The sequence below is a fragment of the Neophocaena asiaeorientalis genome, unplaced genomic scaffold (assembly GCF_003031525.2).
Source record: "Neophocaena asiaeorientalis asiaeorientalis breed wild unplaced genomic scaffold, Neophocaena_asiaeorientalis_V1.1 scaffold251, whole genome shotgun sequence".
Classification (NCBI taxonomy): Eukaryota; Metazoa; Chordata; class Mammalia; order Artiodactyla; family Phocoenidae; genus Neophocaena; species Neophocaena asiaeorientalis.
Window position 1 is genome coordinate 9,998,927 of NW_020173377.1, and position 19,151 is coordinate 10,018,077.

Below are 19,151 nucleotides of genomic sequence, written 5' to 3' on the forward strand. Positions count from 1 at the left end.
AATGGCCTCATACACTTCCTCAGATTTTCAGTAGGGTTTCTGACAACCCCCCCTCTCCACTCCTTCACCCAACTCCTATTACTCTCCCCAAACTCCAGTTCAAAAAGAAAAGATCAGAGTGCCTAAGCTTGTTTGAAGAGACTGTTTAGCCATCTGTCCAGGCATGTAGGAGTTCTATAATTGCGGCCACCATTGAGTCAATCTGAAGAGGGACTGTAAAAGTCGCCAAGGGGGAAAGGAGGCCAATCCCTGTGTAACAACGCTTCCCTACCCTGAATGGTGTCATCCTTGTGAAACTCGGTGAAAATGGACATCTCAAGCAACTGTGAGGAGAAACAGATAAATTGGACTCCATAAAACTTAAAAAAACTTTTATGGGCTTCCCTGGTGGTGCAGTGGTTGAGAGTCCACCTGCCGATGCAGGGGACACGGGTTCGTGCCCCAGTCCAGGAAGATCCCACATGCCACGGAGCGGCTGGGCCCGTGAGCCATGGCCACTGAGCCTGCGCGTCCGGAGCCTGTGCTCCACAACGGGAGAGGCCACAACAGTGAGAGGCCCGTGTACCGCAAAAAAACCCACAAACAAACAAAAAAAAAACAAAAAACTTTTATGCTTTAAAGAATACTACCAAGAAGGTGAAAAACAAAAACCAACCCACAGAAGGCAAGAAGATAGGTGCAAATCATACATATGATAATGGTCTAGTATCCAAAATATATAAAGAACCCTTATAACTAAACAACAAAGAACAATCCAATTTTAAAAATGAGCAAAAGATTTGAATGAATAGACATTTGTTCAAAGACATACAAGTGGTCAATAAACCCATGAAAAGATGGCCAATATCACTGCAAATCAAAACCATAATGAGATACCATTTTACACACACTAGGATGGTGATACCAAAAAAGACAGATAATAAGAAGCTTTGGCTAAGCTGTGGAGAAATAGGATTTCTCCCACATTGCTGATGGGAACGTAGAATGGTGCAGCCACTTCGCAAAAAAGTTTGGCTGTTCCTCAAAAGTTGAACACAGAGTTACCATATGACCCGATAATTTCACTCTCGGGTATATATCCAATTGCACTCTTAGGTCCACATGAACACTTGTACAGGAATGTTCAAGGCAGCTAAAAAGTAGAAGAAACTCACATGTCCATCAACTGATGAAGTGATAAACAAAATGTAGTATATCCATGTAACAGAATACCAGTTAGCTATAAAAAGGAAGTGCTAATACACGCAACAACGTGGATGAATCTTGAAAACATTATGCCATGTGAAGGAAACCAGACACCAAAGGCTACACATGAGATTCCATTGATATGAAATGCTTAGCATAGGCAAATCCTCAGAGACAGCTAGAAGAGTGGTGGTTACCTAGGGCTAGGGAGGGAGGGTTGGGGAATTATTATTAATGGGTCTGAGTTTCTTTTCAGGGTGATGAAAATGTCCTACAACCGACTGTGGTGATGGTTACACAACTCTGTGAATATACTAAAAATGACGGAATCACCCTTTTTAAAAGGGTGAATTTTATGGTATGTGAATTCTATCTCAGTTTTTAAAAAGGAAGCTCAAAGGGAAAAAAATTTTAAAGGGATGGAACCCCGAAAAGTTTGAATTCAAAGGAATTTTAATGAACTTTAGAGATCACTAAAAACAGGGTTTTTACAGTGGGCTCTGTGAAGCCTATGAGATTGTTCCGAGTCCCCCAGAGAAGTGGGGGGGGTTCCTGGGGGGCAGTGTGAAGAGGAATATGGTAGCTTGGGCTCTGGGCCCCCTCTTCCTTGAATTCCTGCCCCCCATTTCAGAGCAGCTCTAATTTTATTCATTTCATATGCTGGCCTTCTTGGTAAGGTTTGAAGAATTGAGTCTACAGCTAAAAACAGCCTGAGTGAAACTAGAACAGTGCCATCATTTTACAGATGAGGAAACTGAGGTTTGAAGAGGCCGAGTGACTTGATCAGGTCCAGTCTGCAGCACAGCCAGGGCAAGAGACCCAGGGTCTAGACACCCAACCCAAGCCTTCCTCAGGAGGCTGTCCTTTGTACCTCAGCTCTTCTCCTTAACTCTTTTTGGATACTGGGGCTCCAGGCCAGAGGTTCTCAAAATGTGGTCTCCAGACCAGCCAGGAGCACCAGCATCACTGGGGAATTTGTCAGAAATGCAAATCCTTGGACCACACCCCAGACCTACCAGAAACTCACGGGGTGGGACCCAACAATCTGGGTTTTAAGAAGCTCTCTGGATAAGTCTGATAGACCCTGAAATTTGAGAACTACTGCTCTAGATCAGTCTCATGCAGCAAATGGAGCCAGGAAAGAGAACCACTGGCACCTTGCATTTGACCCCCGGGCTTAGAACACAGCCCCTGGGGCAAGGTACCCAAAGAGAAAATCCGTCAGGGGCAGCAGCTAACAGGGATGGTTGAGGAAGCTGATTTGGAGGGGAAAGAAGGTTAGAGATGACCTTGCCAGGAAGAGAATACCACCAACCCACATTTAAAAATGGAAGGTGCCGAGAGAGAAAATAAATAACGAATAAGGAGCAAATATAATTTAGTGAAAATTCTGAGCATATAAGGCTGGTATCGTAAGATCTGATTTAGGAGCAATTTATGCCAATTGGCAACAACATGAGAGTTGCCAGAAATGTTTCTGAATTAATTCTAAATTGGTACATGAATATCTAGCTGGCTTAAGGCCATCGGAGAAAAATGATCATGATAGTCTCTAATCAAGCCCAAGTTGCTGTTTCTTTCTCCTTTACATTTTAAATACCACTTTGGAATTGGAAACTTAGCAAAGGACTAAACTTTTGGTCAGGGAAGATTCACAATCAACTCAATCTAAGGAAAATGGAAAGCCTGTGATTTCTTGGAAATTCAAAGCCTGCTGGCTGGGGACTGAGTAGCAGGGTGATCTAACATTATACATCCTGGAAGTTGCATGATACTAGGAAGAGCTCTCTCCTGCTGTCCAGATGTTCAAAGTGATAAAATGCACTTCCAGTGTGAAAATGACTTGCATTCTGGCCAACAGATCTGTTGGAGATGCCAGCCTAATAAGTAAGGTCATCAAACTTCATCTGACTTAAGGGAACTTTACGGTCACCCCAACCCCAGCCAAGAATCACTTCCAAGTGACTGGCATAGTCGTCAGCACATGCCTTAGAAATTTACTTAACAAACAGATACCAAACATTCATCTGTGGCTTAACCCACAAATGTTAGAGTATATTTCTGAAACTAGCAGACTAGTGTAGATGGAAGGAATTTGTGAAGTTTTCTTCTACATGATCAATGGAGGGGTGGAAAATCCGTAATTTTTTTTTTTTTTTTTTTTTTTTTACCTCTTGGCCCATTTCCATGCTGCAAAGTTTTGTTGATTGAGCTTTGGCATCAACCATAACATTAAACATGGTGCATATTGACTGTGGGACTCGAAAATCTGTTGATCGACTGGTTTTTTGCAGCTTAACTTCAAATGCAATCCTGGTTCTATTAAAACAAAGTAGGAAAAGACCAATTCAGCATCCAGATGGCAGCAGGTGGAGGAGACATTTTCCGAGAGGTCAGTGAAAAAGAAAATTGAAGGCTGTAACCAGTTTCAATCGACAATGACTTCACATGTGTTCTTTTGAAAATGACTTTCCCAGCTAAGGAAGGCCTATTCACAGAGACAGCCATGTAAACCCTTCCTTTCTCTGCAGTTCATGGAACACCTGTAGCTTGGCGTATTTCTGTCTATAGTTGACATGCTATGGAGAACCCTAATTGCACGAGAATGAATGAATGAACAAAAACCCAATTATAGCATTATAGCATATATAAGTTCTCTCATATTGGCAACCGACTACCTTGAATCACTTCATTAAAAAAACAGCAAAACCCCTCCCCAAAAAAGCTTCTAAACTTCAAAAACTTCATGGGGGGAAATATCTTAAATTATACTTATTGTTTTGTTTGTTTGTTTTTTTTTTTCCTTTCTGGTTTTGAAAGAGTGACGTAAAAAAAAAAAAAATCCAACAAGCTTATTATATTGCTTTAAAGACTACAAAAATAAGATGGCTCCCTTCGGGGAGGAGAGTGAAATTAGGAGGAGTGGTCCCAGGGGGCTTCCACTATGTTTGTTTGTGTGTTTTTGCAACGTCAGTGTATTATTTTGTAATAAGAACATGTTATTTTTATAAGTGAAAATATCATAATATACTTACCATTTCAAGAATCGTACAACGGTGGAAACGTAAGGTGACATAATTTTGACACAGGCCAAATTATGATCCCATCAAGGTGCTAACTGCACACAGGAAAACCCTAGTCCGACATGGACAGCTGGTAATACAGGGGTAAGATTTAATCCTTGATATCAGCATTGTAAAGGGGACCAGTTAGATTTTAAAAGGTTTCAAAGAAGTGGGTCACGTCATGACATGTCTTTAAAGAAAAGTACCTGGTTAGTAAGTGGTTTTATTAAAGCTCCTTTCGACCAGGGCATCTTTTCAGCATTGTTCACAGTCAGGTTCTGGAGATCATGCAGCCACCAGGAAAGCACTGCTTTAAGAGGTATTTGTAGCAGTTTTCTAACAGTGCATAGGGAGGACCACACAGCTAGTTAGCTCAGGAAAGGATGCCAGCTTGCTAACACACCCTGGGTGCAGGCAGGGAAGCCAAGTATAATTTCTAAGGTTGGAAGCCCAGTTCTTAAAAAAAAAAAAAAACTTAAAAAAAAAAAAACCTCTTAAAACACTCCTATATATTATATGATCATGTTAAAGATAAATGATCTTGGCTTCCAAAGACTCGGTGCACTGAAGAAGCTTTCTAATCAAGATGATCATTTTAAGCTACGTTGAAAATACATCACTTTCTGGTTTTGTGAAAAGGGGGCCTGATGGGGCCTGACTTGGACAGGTCCCTGTGCTGATCTTCTGAGGTTTGTGTGCCAGTTCCGGCCCAATTTGAGAAATGGAAATGCTAAATCACTCCCTTACAATGAAGCAATCGTCTTCTGTTTTCACAGGAGAGCTGTTCATAGCCCTTGGAGTGTGCGGCTGTGAAAAGAGGAAGCTGAATGCAAAATTAATATGACGGATAGGCTCCATGGGAAGGAAAAGCCAAGAATGGAGAGGTCACTTAATCCACTGACTCTCTGAGGGCAGTTAGGGTGCCTTATTTTGTGTGGAGCACAGGACCTGACACAGACTAGACCAGCGGCACCATCAGGTCCATCAAATGAATGATTTCAATTGCTGAGAAACTTGGAAATGAGTGCCTGGTTGACTTTTGGGCATTGCATATTTACATCTATGCAATAACACCCTTGCCCTTCTAGAACAAGGCCCTTTTATTCTGTCCCAAAGAGGAAAGCAAATGTTCCAGGCTCTACTAATGTAGATTCTATGTCTTACAACATCCAAGGACTTCTTCACATTTTACCTTCTGAATCTGGAGGTTTGGGGATGACATTTGCCCCTATGTTTGGCCTGATCTGCTTTTATCTGGGGCCTCAGCTGAAAGGGACATGGGGGTATTTATGTGTCCAGTGCCAGGTGTACATGTGCAGCTGGTCAACTTCTGTTCACAAAAGGTTACTTAACAGCCACTATGTGCCAGGCATGAGGCGGGGGCCCGGGGAGGGAGAGGAGTTCAAAATGAACAAGATACACTCCCTGCCTTTCAGTAGCTCACACTCTTGGAGGTGGCTGATCCATAAAGACACGTGGTCAGGGGAATTCCCTGGTGGTCCAGTGGTTAGGACTCCGAGCTTTCACTGCCGAGGGCACGGTGGGTTCGATCCCTGGTCAGGGAGCTAAGCCCCTGCACACCAAGGCATGTGGTAAGGGAGAAAACAGAGTCACTATCGACCTTTCACATCCCTATGTCTTCCCTTGTCCTCCCAGCATCTCCTTATTTCTTCCTCCCTACTCAGAAGCCTGGCTTTTCAGAGAAGGGCATACATGTCTTTCTGTACGACTGCGTACCCAGATCAGAAGCTAGTAAGGGTTCTTTCTACTGCGTTGTAGCCGCTAGTACAGATGAAGGGAGAACTTTTCACCACAGGGAAACTGCCCTGCAAGAAGTTTTTGGTGGGATGGTTTGGCAATAGGGAAAGGCTTACTTTTCCTAAAACTGATATAGACCAGGTAGGAAATGGTGGAATTCAAAACCCTAAGGAAAGATTTTGACCTTTGGTTTGAGAAATAGGCCTGCCTTTGCTTCTGAAACTGGGAAGAAAAGAGCAAAACACAACATCTGAATCACCAGGATTTTAAGCTTCCAGAGGTGCCATCGGACACCTGCCCAGATTCCCCACAGCATGTGGCTCCTTTTCCAATTCCTGCCGAGATGCTCCCCTACCTGGGCTGTGCAGGTCTCTTGCCCTTTTGGTTTCCAGTTTTGATGCTATTACTTCTCTTTTCTTCTTCCAAGATACAAAATAATGAACTCAGTTCACTCTCAGCCAAACCCAGCCCCCATCACACACAACTGATCCATCAACTAAACTCTACAACATCTGGAGATCCAGAGTCGTCTGTGCTGCTTGGGGGATTTCGGGTGTTTTTGAATATGAGGAAAAATAATGGAACCGTTACGAACTGGAAAGGGAACTTGGATGTGTGTCTGGGGATAGACAGGGTGATGATAATGATGTCAAATCAGACGTATTTCATTTCTGCCTCTGATATTCAGAAATAGATACTCCATGAGGGAAGGGATGCGATCTCCCATCCTTCCTGGTGTGCCAAGAACTTAGCACTGCGCCTGGCATACAGGAGAAGCCCCAACAATTTTTGTTGAGTGGATGTGTACTGTCCTCATTTTCTTCTTCTTTCTCAGGGAAGTCTACTTAGAAAGGTCAGATGCAGCATTCCCACCTCAATCCTATATGCCATGGTGACAACCCAGGCCATGTGTAGGAAATCAAAATGCACATTTAATGTGCCATGCCCCTTTGTTGCTAGCTAGTTAGATTTTAGGCAAGACAACTCATGGTTGGCAAATGGTACATGCTCAGTTCATATACACAGAGTGAATGATGTCGTGGAGGTCCTGCCCACATTGCTGGAAAGTCAAGAGATGCCTGCTACCTGTACTGAACACGCTGGCTCTAGAACCGTAGGTGCTTCTCTTTCTTCCAGCCAGCTATCCACCCATGCATACGCTCAGATATTTAACAAATATGTACTAACTAAATATTTTATGCCAGACACTTACGGGTATTGGGGATACAGAGACAAGAAGGACACTTTCCTCATGGAGCTAAATGAAAAAACTGGCAGCCATATTCTGTGCCATCTTTTGCTGGGTCTGGGACAGACGTGGGGAAGGTGAATAGAAGCTACAGTGAGGTGGTCACCACTCCAGCTGACTTTGACAAACAATCACCTTCTCCAAAACACTCCAAATTACGGCCAATTGTAAGAGTGGGAGCCCTCACCTTTCCCCGAGTCAGTGCCCAGCGGGGAAGGGGTGCGGAAACCTGTCCGGCCACCTATGCTCACCTTTTGACACAAGATTCAATCATGTCACTTGCCATCAGCTTTAGCCGTTGTTCCAGGTGCTTTCCAAACTCTTCTTCAGGCCAGTGCAAGTCCCGAATGAAGGTCTGAAGGGCATCAAGTTTCCAGAACAGATCTTCGGAAGTGCCTGATCCGTTACTGGCAGGATAAAAATTTGAAAACAAGGGTCACCCACTGGCCTAGGGTTCTGCAAAAGCCGACACAAGAACAGTTGGGGGCTAGAAGGCTTAAGGCAAACAGTGGCTTCAACATACAAAACGACGCATGTTGGCGGTGGAGGTGGGGGCGATCTCCACCGGCAGATTTTGAGTTTTACCATACGTGACTTCGTGGGCTTTGTTCGGCCAATTATTCCAGACCAGTGAGAAGTCTGAGGAAGGTGTTGCCCCATAACTAGAACAAGGTATGGTAAAAATCAGCCTTCTTTTAATAACCACATTAACACATGTGATGATTCAGATGAAGGCCACGAACCAGAGGGAGAAGTAGGTCTCAACGGATAATAACTACATGGCAACATGCAGTTATTAGAATTCAGGGTTTCATGCATTTCCCCGGCTGCCCTCCGGAGCGGAGACCTCTTGGATACTGCACAAGACTTTGGTTTGTAAAAGGACAGTGCTAACAAAGTGGTGAGCGAGGACCCGCTTTCTCTCTTGAAGGGCTGGAAGGAAACTGGGGTGACTCACGTCAAGCCGAGTCCACCTGGATACCTTGAATCCAAGATTCTCGTTCAGTTTGGTTATCAGTCCAATTTGCACAGACCAGCCCGTTGCATAGGCAGCCCCAGGACAAGGTGGGTTGTGGGGGGAGGTGAGTGGACAAGGGATATTTGCAAAGCTTTAGGGCTCAAAACCTGAGCTCTTGTACCGTTGCACCATCTTACCCAGTCCTCTGTACAGATGGAGAAATTGGTCTTGATTCCTTTCTGTACAATGATGTCTAAGAAACTTTTACCTGGGGCATCGACGGAAAGCCCACGTACAGGAAATGCTCCACCTCTCACCCTCTTGCCCTTCCCTGGCTGGCTTTCTCTTTTGTAAGAATCCCATCGGCAGCTCTGTGGGGTGGCCACCTCCCACCCCCTTCCTCGCATACCACTAATGCTAACACGGCAATTTATAAAACGTCCAACATACCATGCATTACCACTTGTTCTGACATCGTCTATAGAAACAGATGAGAGTGGGTGTTTCTATTGTGACAGATGCCAGCTGCATTGAATTAATGCTTCAGAGAGAGAAATATAGCTAGTGCATAAAGGCATACACAGCTACTGCAGGGGGATGGGGGTAGGAGAAGACTCCCAACATGCCGGGAGGGAGCCCACGGCCTGGACCAACAGGGTAACGCTTTCAAGGACAGACCAGTCTGAGGTCAGTACGTAGATGTATCTGACACGAAGGAGCAGGTAACATGGAAACACGTCCTTAAAATGAAAGGTGGCAGAGGAGAAAACTGAAAAGATATAGAATCAGGCATTTCCTGGTGGGTGATTGAGAATCTACGCCTTCTTTTCAGATACGGTGGTAGGCACTGTTCAGAAGTGGGGGAATGCGCTGTTTCTCCGTAAAAGTTCAGCCTTCCCCCCATCCCATCCTATGCCTGGGAAAAGAAACCCCAACTTTGCCTAGTCGAAACCCCGTTTTGGAACTGCATGGTTGTATGTTTTAAATCATTAAGTACATATGAACGCAATAATTGGTATTTATTACAACAACATTTTGACATCCATCTGGTTTCAGAGTTACAAAAAATTCTTCTAGGGTTTTTTTTTTTCTTTTTCTTTGAAGAGCTTATTATTAAGTTTTGACATGAGGAAAAGAATATTTTCTTTTTATTTTTAAGATAAACTGTTAATGTTAAGGCAATAGCACCAAGATTATTTTGATTGTTGAGCAGTTACCAAAATGTGTTCTCACTCATGTCTTAATTAATTGAATGGAGACCATTGTCTGCTTTATTACAATGTCTTGATTCATATCTTTTCAAAAACAATGTCACAGAGCATGCACAGAAGGAGGTAAGAGAAGCTTTTGGATATTTATTTGTTAATTTTTAACAGATACTACCTAATCTAACTTTTCATATAGTCATCTTAGCATGAATATGATTTATGGGCTTGTTTTTGAAGGTTTTTTTTTTCCAGATACAAATTTTGGAGGTTTTTATTTGTCTTTAAAAGAAAATCAGACTGACCAGACGGTTTCACTGTGAACTTGTGAGCAAATATGGGTTTTGAAAAATATTAGGTAGCTGTGGAGAAGCCCAGTAGAGCAGTCATTTTCAAGTTCTGTTCTCTACCTGGGTTACTGCAGAAATAAAAACGTGGAGGGCCATCTTGACAAATGTGATTTTGAGATTTCAAAACATCACTGCCAGTTTCAGATCATTTTTTATTCCTTTGATAATAACACTTCCCTTTGAAAATGTGCCAATTTATTCTTTCAAGAAAAAGCTTATCTGGCCTATAATTAGCTGTGGTCTAAGAAAAGGATCAAAGGAGGGTATAGAATTGCTAAACCTTCTTTCACGTATTAAATCATGCATGTGGTTCTAATTTAATTTCCCTGAGGTAGGATTTCGGGGTGCTGGATCTTCTACTTGAGAAGGAAAGAAGGAGAGAGGATTCATTTCCTAAGCTAGAAGAAATGGCTTCTCAACCTCCACCCTCCAAACTGCTGGTTTTAAAGGGGTGACCAGACCTCCAAGGAAAACAAACCCCATGCATCGCTGGCATTTGTATGGATGAGTGTCGAGAGTGGCCCTACACTGAGACCACAGATGATACGGCTGCCGCCAAATTTAACTGCAGTGCATTCGCAAATGTAGACATCTCCTTGCTACCTAGATCTCAACGCTCCAAACTGTATTATGACCTTGGAATGTACCTTTACATAACATTTATGTTACCAGGGCTTGATCCATTCAGAAATTTTCATTTAGCCCTGAACATACTGTTACTATATCCTGCCATTTGCTGACACCAGAAATATGGTTTAAACAGTCTACAGGAATTTTTTATTAAGGAGAAGAAAAAAAAAAAAAAGCCCAAACCAGCTTCTAGGTAGGTGTGCTTTCCTCTTTGATTTGGATCAAGCCAGAAATGACCGGCTGGCCCAGCAAAGAGGTTTCCTGGACTATTTTTGGATGACTGACTCCTAAAGTCATGTCACCTGCATTAAAAATGAAATTAAAAAATATATGGGAAGAAGCCTTTTGCAAAGGAATTCAGGAAGTGAAACATAGTCCTCAAACGTTCAGTGGGCGTAAGACGATTTGTGAGTGCTGTATATATAGCAAACGTCTTACAAACACGCTGCATGCCAGAAATAAACAATATTGTCTCTGTATGATCAGCAAAATATGTCTAATTATCCATCTCCATCTCCGTTATATAGGATGTATAGAAATAAACAATACATATCCATGCCAAGATCACTTAAATTTAAATTAGATCTAATGTGAACTGAATACACACTCAGAATCATATATAGCAGCCATCCATGACGGTGCCGAAAAAGTAGGCATTTGTGGGATGCCTAGAGGGATGTTAACTGGTAGGTTTGGTACTTTGGGAAGGTTCACATTGGGTAGGTTCACATTGGGTAGATTACTGGTTAAACTCCTGTGGAAGAAACAGACAGAAAGAAAAAAATACCATCACAGTGACAATGCAGATGTGGTAGAAGCACACAACAGTTGTAAATAAATTGGCTAAGTCCACAGCAAGACGACAACGAAAACTTAAGCGACACGTTTCAGAAAGCAGCTTACGGATGGGGAGCTGTGGTGTGGCTCAGTGTTCAGAGAGAAATGATAAAAGTTAATGGGAAAAAAAATTAACCACAGAGCGACTGAAAAGCGTGGACACTCATGGACACCTGTATACAATGATCATGTTATTTCAATGCCTTTGTGAGGGGCCTTCAGTTTCCAAATCCATTGCCACAAGGGTCTAGACCTTGTCTCATACAAAGAACTTGAAGTTCATGGAATTCTTGGCGTTGCTGTGGCTAGGGCTGCCGTGAAGTAGCTGGGACTAATAGAAAGGGTGGAACACTTTGATTTTTTCTTTTATTTACAAATTAGTTTTGATGGAGGCACATTTCTTAAGTCAGAGAGTAGATACGAGGTGTAGCAGGAAATTTACCCAATTGAACGTATACATAATGGCAATGGACAGAAATGGAATTCTTTCCGACCGCTACTTCTGAAGACAGGTGTACGTGCAATGGAGCATCAGAGTTGACGGCGAAGATGAAGGAATTGTATCAAAAAGAATGAATAGCTTTGCATAATTTTATAGAACACTTAAAGAAAATGGAAACATCCCCTCCCAAACTAAGTCCAATTAAAGTGGAGAAAGGTTTACACTCAAAAAAAGGAAAAGAAAAGAATCCCAACTTCAGCTCATATAGTGAATTCTCTGACCACAAGTGGATTTAAAATGAGGCCTTCTGTTACAAGTAATTACCCTTGAAAGTGAGACAGAGACTGTGAGAAAGGGTGGCAAGGGCTTCTGGGGGGTAATGGTGATGTTCTGTTTCTTGATCTGTGGGATTGTTACATGGATGTGTTCAGCTTGTGAATATTAATCAAGTTTTGTATTTTCTGTAAAAAGTTAAAATGTAAGTTAAAAATTATAAACAGTTAAAGATTGTGACCTCGTATCAGGTTTTGTTTTTTGAACAAAGATCGATCAACTGATGTGATGAAAGAGAGATGGATGGCTTTATGGGTAAAGAGAGAAAATAAAGCAAAACAAAAACCTCAGAGAGCATCAACCACATCTCTTTGGAGGGACTGTGTCATATACTGCTCAACCAGCTGGCACCTCGTGATTCTGTAGTGGCATTTCAAGGGTGTTCCATCCAGCCAAAGTCACTGGCACAGTGGAGCCCAGCCTAACTCTGCATCTGAGAGGAGCCTTCCTGTTTAAGTGGAGTTGACAGCATTTTGGCAAAGAAGTAGAGGTTTTCTTTTTGGATCTTGCAGAAGAGCAAGTTTTGCCAAAGCAGCTCTGCCCCGGGCAAGCTGTATTTGACTAACACAGCTCTTGCAAAGGCTGGAGCTGCCTCTGGGCTTGCTCAGGGGGGGCAAGTCTCCTGATACACCCGAAATTTGGACTCTAGAAATAGTCTGGACACCTGTCTCTCTCTAGAAATGAGCTACCCTTTCATGATGGGAATATAGCCCCGGCTGGTGGATGGAAAAACCTAGAATGCAAAATTGCCAACCTGGCGTTCTCTTCCTTAAGGGAAACAGGTGTCTCACAGGTTCATCCTTTACACTTCACAGTTGGGGAAAGCCAATTACACTTCCCTACTTGGGAGGAAAGGGCGCTCTCGTGGGAACACTCAAGAGAAGATTAGCTAAAAGCTGACTATTAAGTGGAAGGGAAAATGGAACTTTTCCTTCCCTGTTTCTCTGTTTAACTGGGGAATCTGCCTTTGAATCCAGTCCCTGGTGGTTCTCAGTCTTAAACACTGCTATGGAACAAAACCGTTGGCGATTTCCACTGAGACACATGTAAGCCTATATAAGCAAATGTGATCATTAAATGATACACACACTGAATATTGATCAAGGAATTAGGAGGTCTTTCGAGATGGCAGCCTGGAAAGTTAAAACGTCAATTCTGAGTGAATTAAAAGTAGCTAGGGATGAATAACATACAAATGTATGCAAAAGCAACTTTAAACATATTAGCGGTTGGTGGGCACCCAAATTAGGAATGAGCTTCGTTTTAAACATCAAAACTTAAAAAACGTACTTATATTAATCAAAACATATTGTATTTGTGAAATATGACATTTTGGCTGGACGGCTGCACTGCACTTATAGAAACATTGCCTTCCCGTGACACAGCATCATGATCTGCTTTTAAAAGGCTGAAGAAACATGCTTGATATTTCTGCTCTTAGCAAAATAATAGTGTATTACTAATGTTATTAATAAATCATTTGGCTATTAATAACATATTAATAACCAGAGAGACAATTCCAAGCATTATATGTAAAAAGGGGGAATTTTCCTGTAGCACTCCTGAAGCTGCTGATGGATATAACAAATTATTACTTTAGAGGGTCCTTTAACAACTACCTAAAAACAGCATGCGTATCTGTGAAAATCATAAGTGGATACCTCTGGATAGCGTAAGAAGTGTAAATTGCAATCCTAACAATGGATACATGTTAAAAATTAGACTCATTCATTTTGGGGACTGCGGAAAAAGGGTAGCTCCCATTCATATCAAAGGACCCATCCCTGGAGCACTGGATTAAAAAATTCTCATCTGCTCTCTCTCTCACATAGATGAAAGGTACAAATGTGTGCACGTCTCATCATTTCTACGGATGTCAGAGTCATTCCTTCCAGGATTAATTCTACTAAGGTTCGGTCTCTGTGCAGAGAGGATATGGTTGGGTCTTTTCTCAAAGTCTTCTGCTTCGGATTTATGGATGGGGCTAGATTTAAGACACAGAATGCCTTCCACTTTATGAGCCTTTTGTTGCATGAATATATGTGGTACATCTTGTCTTCTCTTGGTGCTCTGAACACTAAAACCTCTTTCCTGGCTTACTCTTAGGTCTAATCCCTACTTAGGGGCATGGGGCACTCTTTGATATCTTTCTAGAGTTTAGAGAGGTGTTTCTCAAGCTTTTATTTCCTACCACCACCAGATCCCCCAACTGCCTTCCCCATGAAACTTTAATACCACCAGTATACTGTATATCTGCTTATGTACTGTATATAGACCTGTGCTTTATACATATACACAACAAGAGGAAGATTTTTTTTGTTGCACACCCTCCTCCGCTGCCCCCCTCCTCAAGAACCAATTTCCATCATCTTTGGGAGCTGTAAGTCTCCTGTTCAGAATGCGTGACCTAGTGGACAAAGTTCTAAACTTCACGGGATTTTAGAACCTCCCAACCGTCTCTCCAACCTTATAGCTTGTCTCCTTTATAATCCATGCTGGCCCAAACCAAACATTCACTGTTTCTACTGCCTACCCTACTTTCCGCTCCCAATTTTACTTTTGCTCATGTTCTCTCCCAACATCCCTACCCCTTCTGAAATACTCTCCAAGCTACGTCCTTTATGACTCCTCAGTGGAGGTTCCTTCCCTTCTACTTATGCTCTCATAACTCTTCCTTATGTTCTTTGCACACTGGTAAATATTTGAAGTCATTTTTCTTGTGTGCATGTTACACAGACCCAACCAGATTGAAATCCCCGATCAGGGGATTGTATCTTTTGCTTCCTTCTCCCCATAGTTTTCCTGTGGTACTCTTACAATTTTCAGCCTGTATGGGTTTCTTAATAAATGTCAGCTAATCAATAAATATTTACTGAACACCCGTCCCAGGCCTTGCTCTAGGTGTTAGGGAGGCAGTGCTGATTAAATGCATATATGAAGTGAATACAGAAAATCACATTTCCTAGGATGTTAGTATTGGAAAGTCTTGGGTATTCAAAGTTCCTGTTTTACAAAGGAGGCTACTGAGGCTCAGGAAGGTCATCTGACTTGCCCAAGGTCACTCAGCAAATTACTGGCAGAGTTAAGAATTCTGACTCCTTGTCTAATACTTGTCTATTTCATACCAGGCCACCTACTGTATTGCTAAAGTTTCCTTGGTCTGACATTATCATTAAGATATTGACAGCTTTGAGAATCTGGGAAAAGACGTTGTTTCGAAAATACTTTTCACATGTCTGTCTCAGGCAGAGAGAGAGAAAGTGCACTTTGAAAAATGAGAAACCCAAGTTTTTCAGTGTGCGTATATCAAGAAGCAGTGTTTTTAGTTCTGTAATTCAGAATCATCCTGACCTGAAATGGGCAACAGTGAAGCGTGGATTCCTTGTGCCTGGAAGTGTTTAAGTAGAGACTAAGAGACAAGCTGTCAAGAAAAGAGTAGTGCAGAGGGGTTTCTAGACTTGGCAAGCTTTGGATTAGACGCTTTCTAAGTTTTCTTCCACATAGAAGGTCAGGATGACTAGATGAGCAACAAACCAACTCTAAAGAGCTGGTAGAAGTGTGGTCCGCCTCTTAGGTAGGACCAAAAGCTCATATTCAGGGCTGCTGGGAGGGTTCTGAACAACCTGCCCAGCTGTGGGTGGTGGCGCTAGGACGTGTCCTCATGGACCCCCGGAGAAGGCCATGGGGTCCAGCCTGGGTTTGCCCTCGAGAGGCTGACTATCTTCAGCTGTGGTTACAAGCTACGGGATGACATTTTCCACCAATGCCTATCATGACCATCATGATCTGGCTTAACGGAAACAGAGACGCAGCTTCCCTCTTCTCTCCTCAGAGATGGAAGGCCACCCTCCTAGAGAAATAAGCAATAAGGACTCACATTTTACCCTTTCTATCAAATAACTTCAGTTGTATCAAACCGAAATGATGATGATATCTCTAGTTTCTTTCATAGGACCATATTTTGAAATAAGAAAATCTGAACAATACAGAATATTTAAAATCTGCTTTTAGCTACTTCGATATATTGGTAGCATTTCCTTGTCAGAGTTCTGTTTTTCTTTAACATTTGAAATATTTTGTTAACTCTTGAACAACACGGGGCTTAGGGGCACTGACCCCTGCACAGTTAAAAATTCACATATAACTTTATATTATCCCTTGTATCTGTGGTTCCTCCTTATCTTCAGTTCTGTATCTGTAGATTCAACCAATCTCTGACCGTGTAGGACTGTCATTATTTACTACTGAAAAAACATCCACATATAAGTGGACCTGTGCCATTCAAACCAGTGTTGTTCAAGGGTCAACTGTACTAGTTTTTCTTGAAGTAAGCTTTGCAATGCATTTCTCAGTCATTTTACCTATAATCAGGTACCTATAATCATGACTTTTGAAAAGTAGAAGAACAGAACTATTCAAGTATAAGAATTGTTGGAGAGAAGGGCTGTTGGGGGCACGTGTGTGTGCGTGTGTGTGTGCGTGTGCGTGTGTGTGTGTACACTGTGGGATCATGTGTCAAAATTAGAGAAGACTGAGCAAACAATCTATTTATCTAAGTCAGCTTCTTATTTTTGAGTGAACTTGGTGAAAAAATATCCCCAAAAGATCATTCTTTACTTGGAAAAAAAAAAGAACCTCTGCTTCTTTATCAACCCTCTATCTAGGGGTCAGGTAGAAGCTCATACTTTCTCTTGGCATAGTAAGAAGCAGAGAGATTTATTCCTTCCGATCACATAAGTGTGTTCCCAATTTTTTCATACCCTTCATTTTGTGCTGGCCATTCTGCAAATCTGTCCCATGGCATCCACATTCCGTTTTGAAATCAGCTAATAAAATGTAGGTGATTTCAAACAATTTTAATTTAGCTTATGTTTTAGTTGTCATTTTCCAATACCTCCACCTGCTCTGAAAAGCACGTACTATTTAGTATGAATTAAACAAACCACAGTCATATTCACGAGCCTACAGCACCGTTTTGGACAGCCAAAATCGACTTAAGAAACAAAACACAGCCCTATAAAATATTCTCACGTTGTTAGTCACGAATGATCAATCCTTTGCTAATCTCCCGATCTTTAAATTACTGATCCGAGAGTTCACACTTTACTTTTTTTTTCACTCCATAAAAAAAACCTGAGAAAACATTCCCAGACTAAGACTTCCAATTGTGAAAACGATTTCAAGTCTACCTTTACTTCTGACTGATCAGGTATACGTTATGGTTCAGGAGGGATAGCAGTCATTAGCTTGGTTTCTAAGGAATTTAACAGGTTATAAAATGACTTCAGTGACATTATCACAGAGCTTCATGACAATTCTCAGACACTGAGCAGAGACGTTTTTAAAAATTAGTTTTACAGATGAGAAGACAGTTAGGGAGGTTTAAGCCCTTGCCTTCTGGCGAGAAACTGGAGAACAAGGCCCCTACCTCCAGGGCTCCTTAAGAAACAGGGAAGGATACCCATCATTTCCTGCTGCGTGGGTTGGGGGGTAGTAGCCTCCACATTTAAACCCAAGTGAGTAAATGCTACTTCAGGACCATTGCTACTTGCAAAATGTGAATATCACTCATTTTAACCTTTTCCTTTTTCACAGCGGTTCTGCACAGGACAACTGTCTTGATTCGAGTGAGCATTTAAAAAAAATACAATCACTCATTCATGCTTTATCAAGGGTCCCGGTTCTATTCTCATGAGCTGGAAGTCAGCAGGGCCATATTAAGAGACTGTTATAAACCTGAGAATTACAAGCTAAAATTTAGATATCTTGGTACTTACAAATGAAGAGCTACTGCCTATTAACCTGCTCAGTAGGGCAAGTCAAGAAACTTCTCTTGTGGCTCAGATGTGGAAAGGGGGATGGACTGAAGAAGTTATTTTGCTTTGATTTCTTTATGAGTCAGAATTTTATTCAGTGTGATATTAGAAGGAGGGTCTCAATTCAGAAAACTGCTTAAAGACAGGGCACAAGTCAAGGCTTCCAAATTGAGAAAAGGCTTTTGAATATTTGTTCTGGAAGTGCCTGGCAGTGTGCCGTGCACGCCCCCCTTTGCTCCATGCTGGTTGCCACATTTCACATATGTAACGGACCAGAAAGAACAAAATGCTTTTCCTGCAGGAAAAAGGGAATCTAACAGAGCAAAACTACTATCAGGCTTTATTGGAGATTTTCAAACTATAGCAGAAAATTCTCTCCGCCTAGGAGTTCTCCACTTCTCCAGAAAGGGGAGTCTGAGACTGACCCTCTGGCAGCCTTGAGCGACAGTCCTCCTCCTCGCTGGGGAATGGAGGTGCCACCAAACCTGCCACACATTTCAGATAGGGTTTATTTGCCAAGCAATAATGGAAATTGTCGAATTCACGACCTACAGGAGTTCCTGTAATTGGTCCTACAGGATAGATATCCCATCAAAAAAAAAAAAGTAGTGTGGTCAAATACATTTAGGGAACTCTGGATTGAGCACAGTTAAACAAGCTTCTGTATGACTATATTCTTCGAGTTTTGAAATATGCTGGTGTACTTTGAGGCTCTCCAGGAGACAAGGGCGTGGGGTAGATGAGCGGATACACAGAGCTTCCTAAATATATCTGTCCACAGAGTCCTTTTCTTGAGGAGAGTCTCAAAAGCCTAGACCAGGAAATGACAAACTCTGGCCCACAGGCCAGCTTCCTGTTTTTGTAAATAAAGTTTTAGGGGAACACAGCCACGCTTGATCATTTACCTATTGTCTGTTGCGGCTTTTGTGCTACACGGTAGAGTTGAGACTTGACAGGGATCATTTGGCTTGAAGAGTCTAAATATTTACTATCTGGCCTTTTACAGAAAAAGTTTGCTCACCCCTTGCCTAGACTCCTATGGAACACACTTTGGGAAACATCAATACCTAGGGATAAAACCACTGGAGTAAGATACACAGTACGAATATCACAGCCAGGTCTATATCCCGTATTGCTCATTTATCTTGTGCAATAAACCAAAGATTCCATTTCACAAAACATTTCCCAATCCCTTCCCCCCTCCCCTCCTTGGACAAAGAGGCTATGAGCACCCTAGCTGGGAGTATGGTGTGTGCTGTGTATCCACGTGAACAATGAAAACCGTAAGACACCATTAATCCATTTCTGTATGACTCTGCAGCC

General features: G+C 42.1%; 1 protein-coding gene across 1 annotated transcript in view; it reads right to left on the minus strand.

The window, feature by feature from the left end:
• CADPS (calcium dependent secretion activator) overlaps positions 1 to 19,151 on the minus strand; it is a gene marked incomplete at its 5' end in the record, with an annotated part of 468,533 nt that overhangs the window by 75,588 nt on the left and 373,794 nt on the right. Inside the window, 3 exons of the mRNA XM_024746317.1 lie at positions 3,357 to 3,504; positions 7,509 to 7,664; positions 11,008 to 11,154. Coding sequence (XP_024602085.1) covers positions 3,357 to 3,504; positions 7,509 to 7,664; positions 11,008 to 11,154 — 451 coding nt within the window. The remainder of the gene's footprint in view (positions 1 to 3,356; positions 3,505 to 7,508; positions 7,665 to 11,007; positions 11,155 to 19,151) is intronic.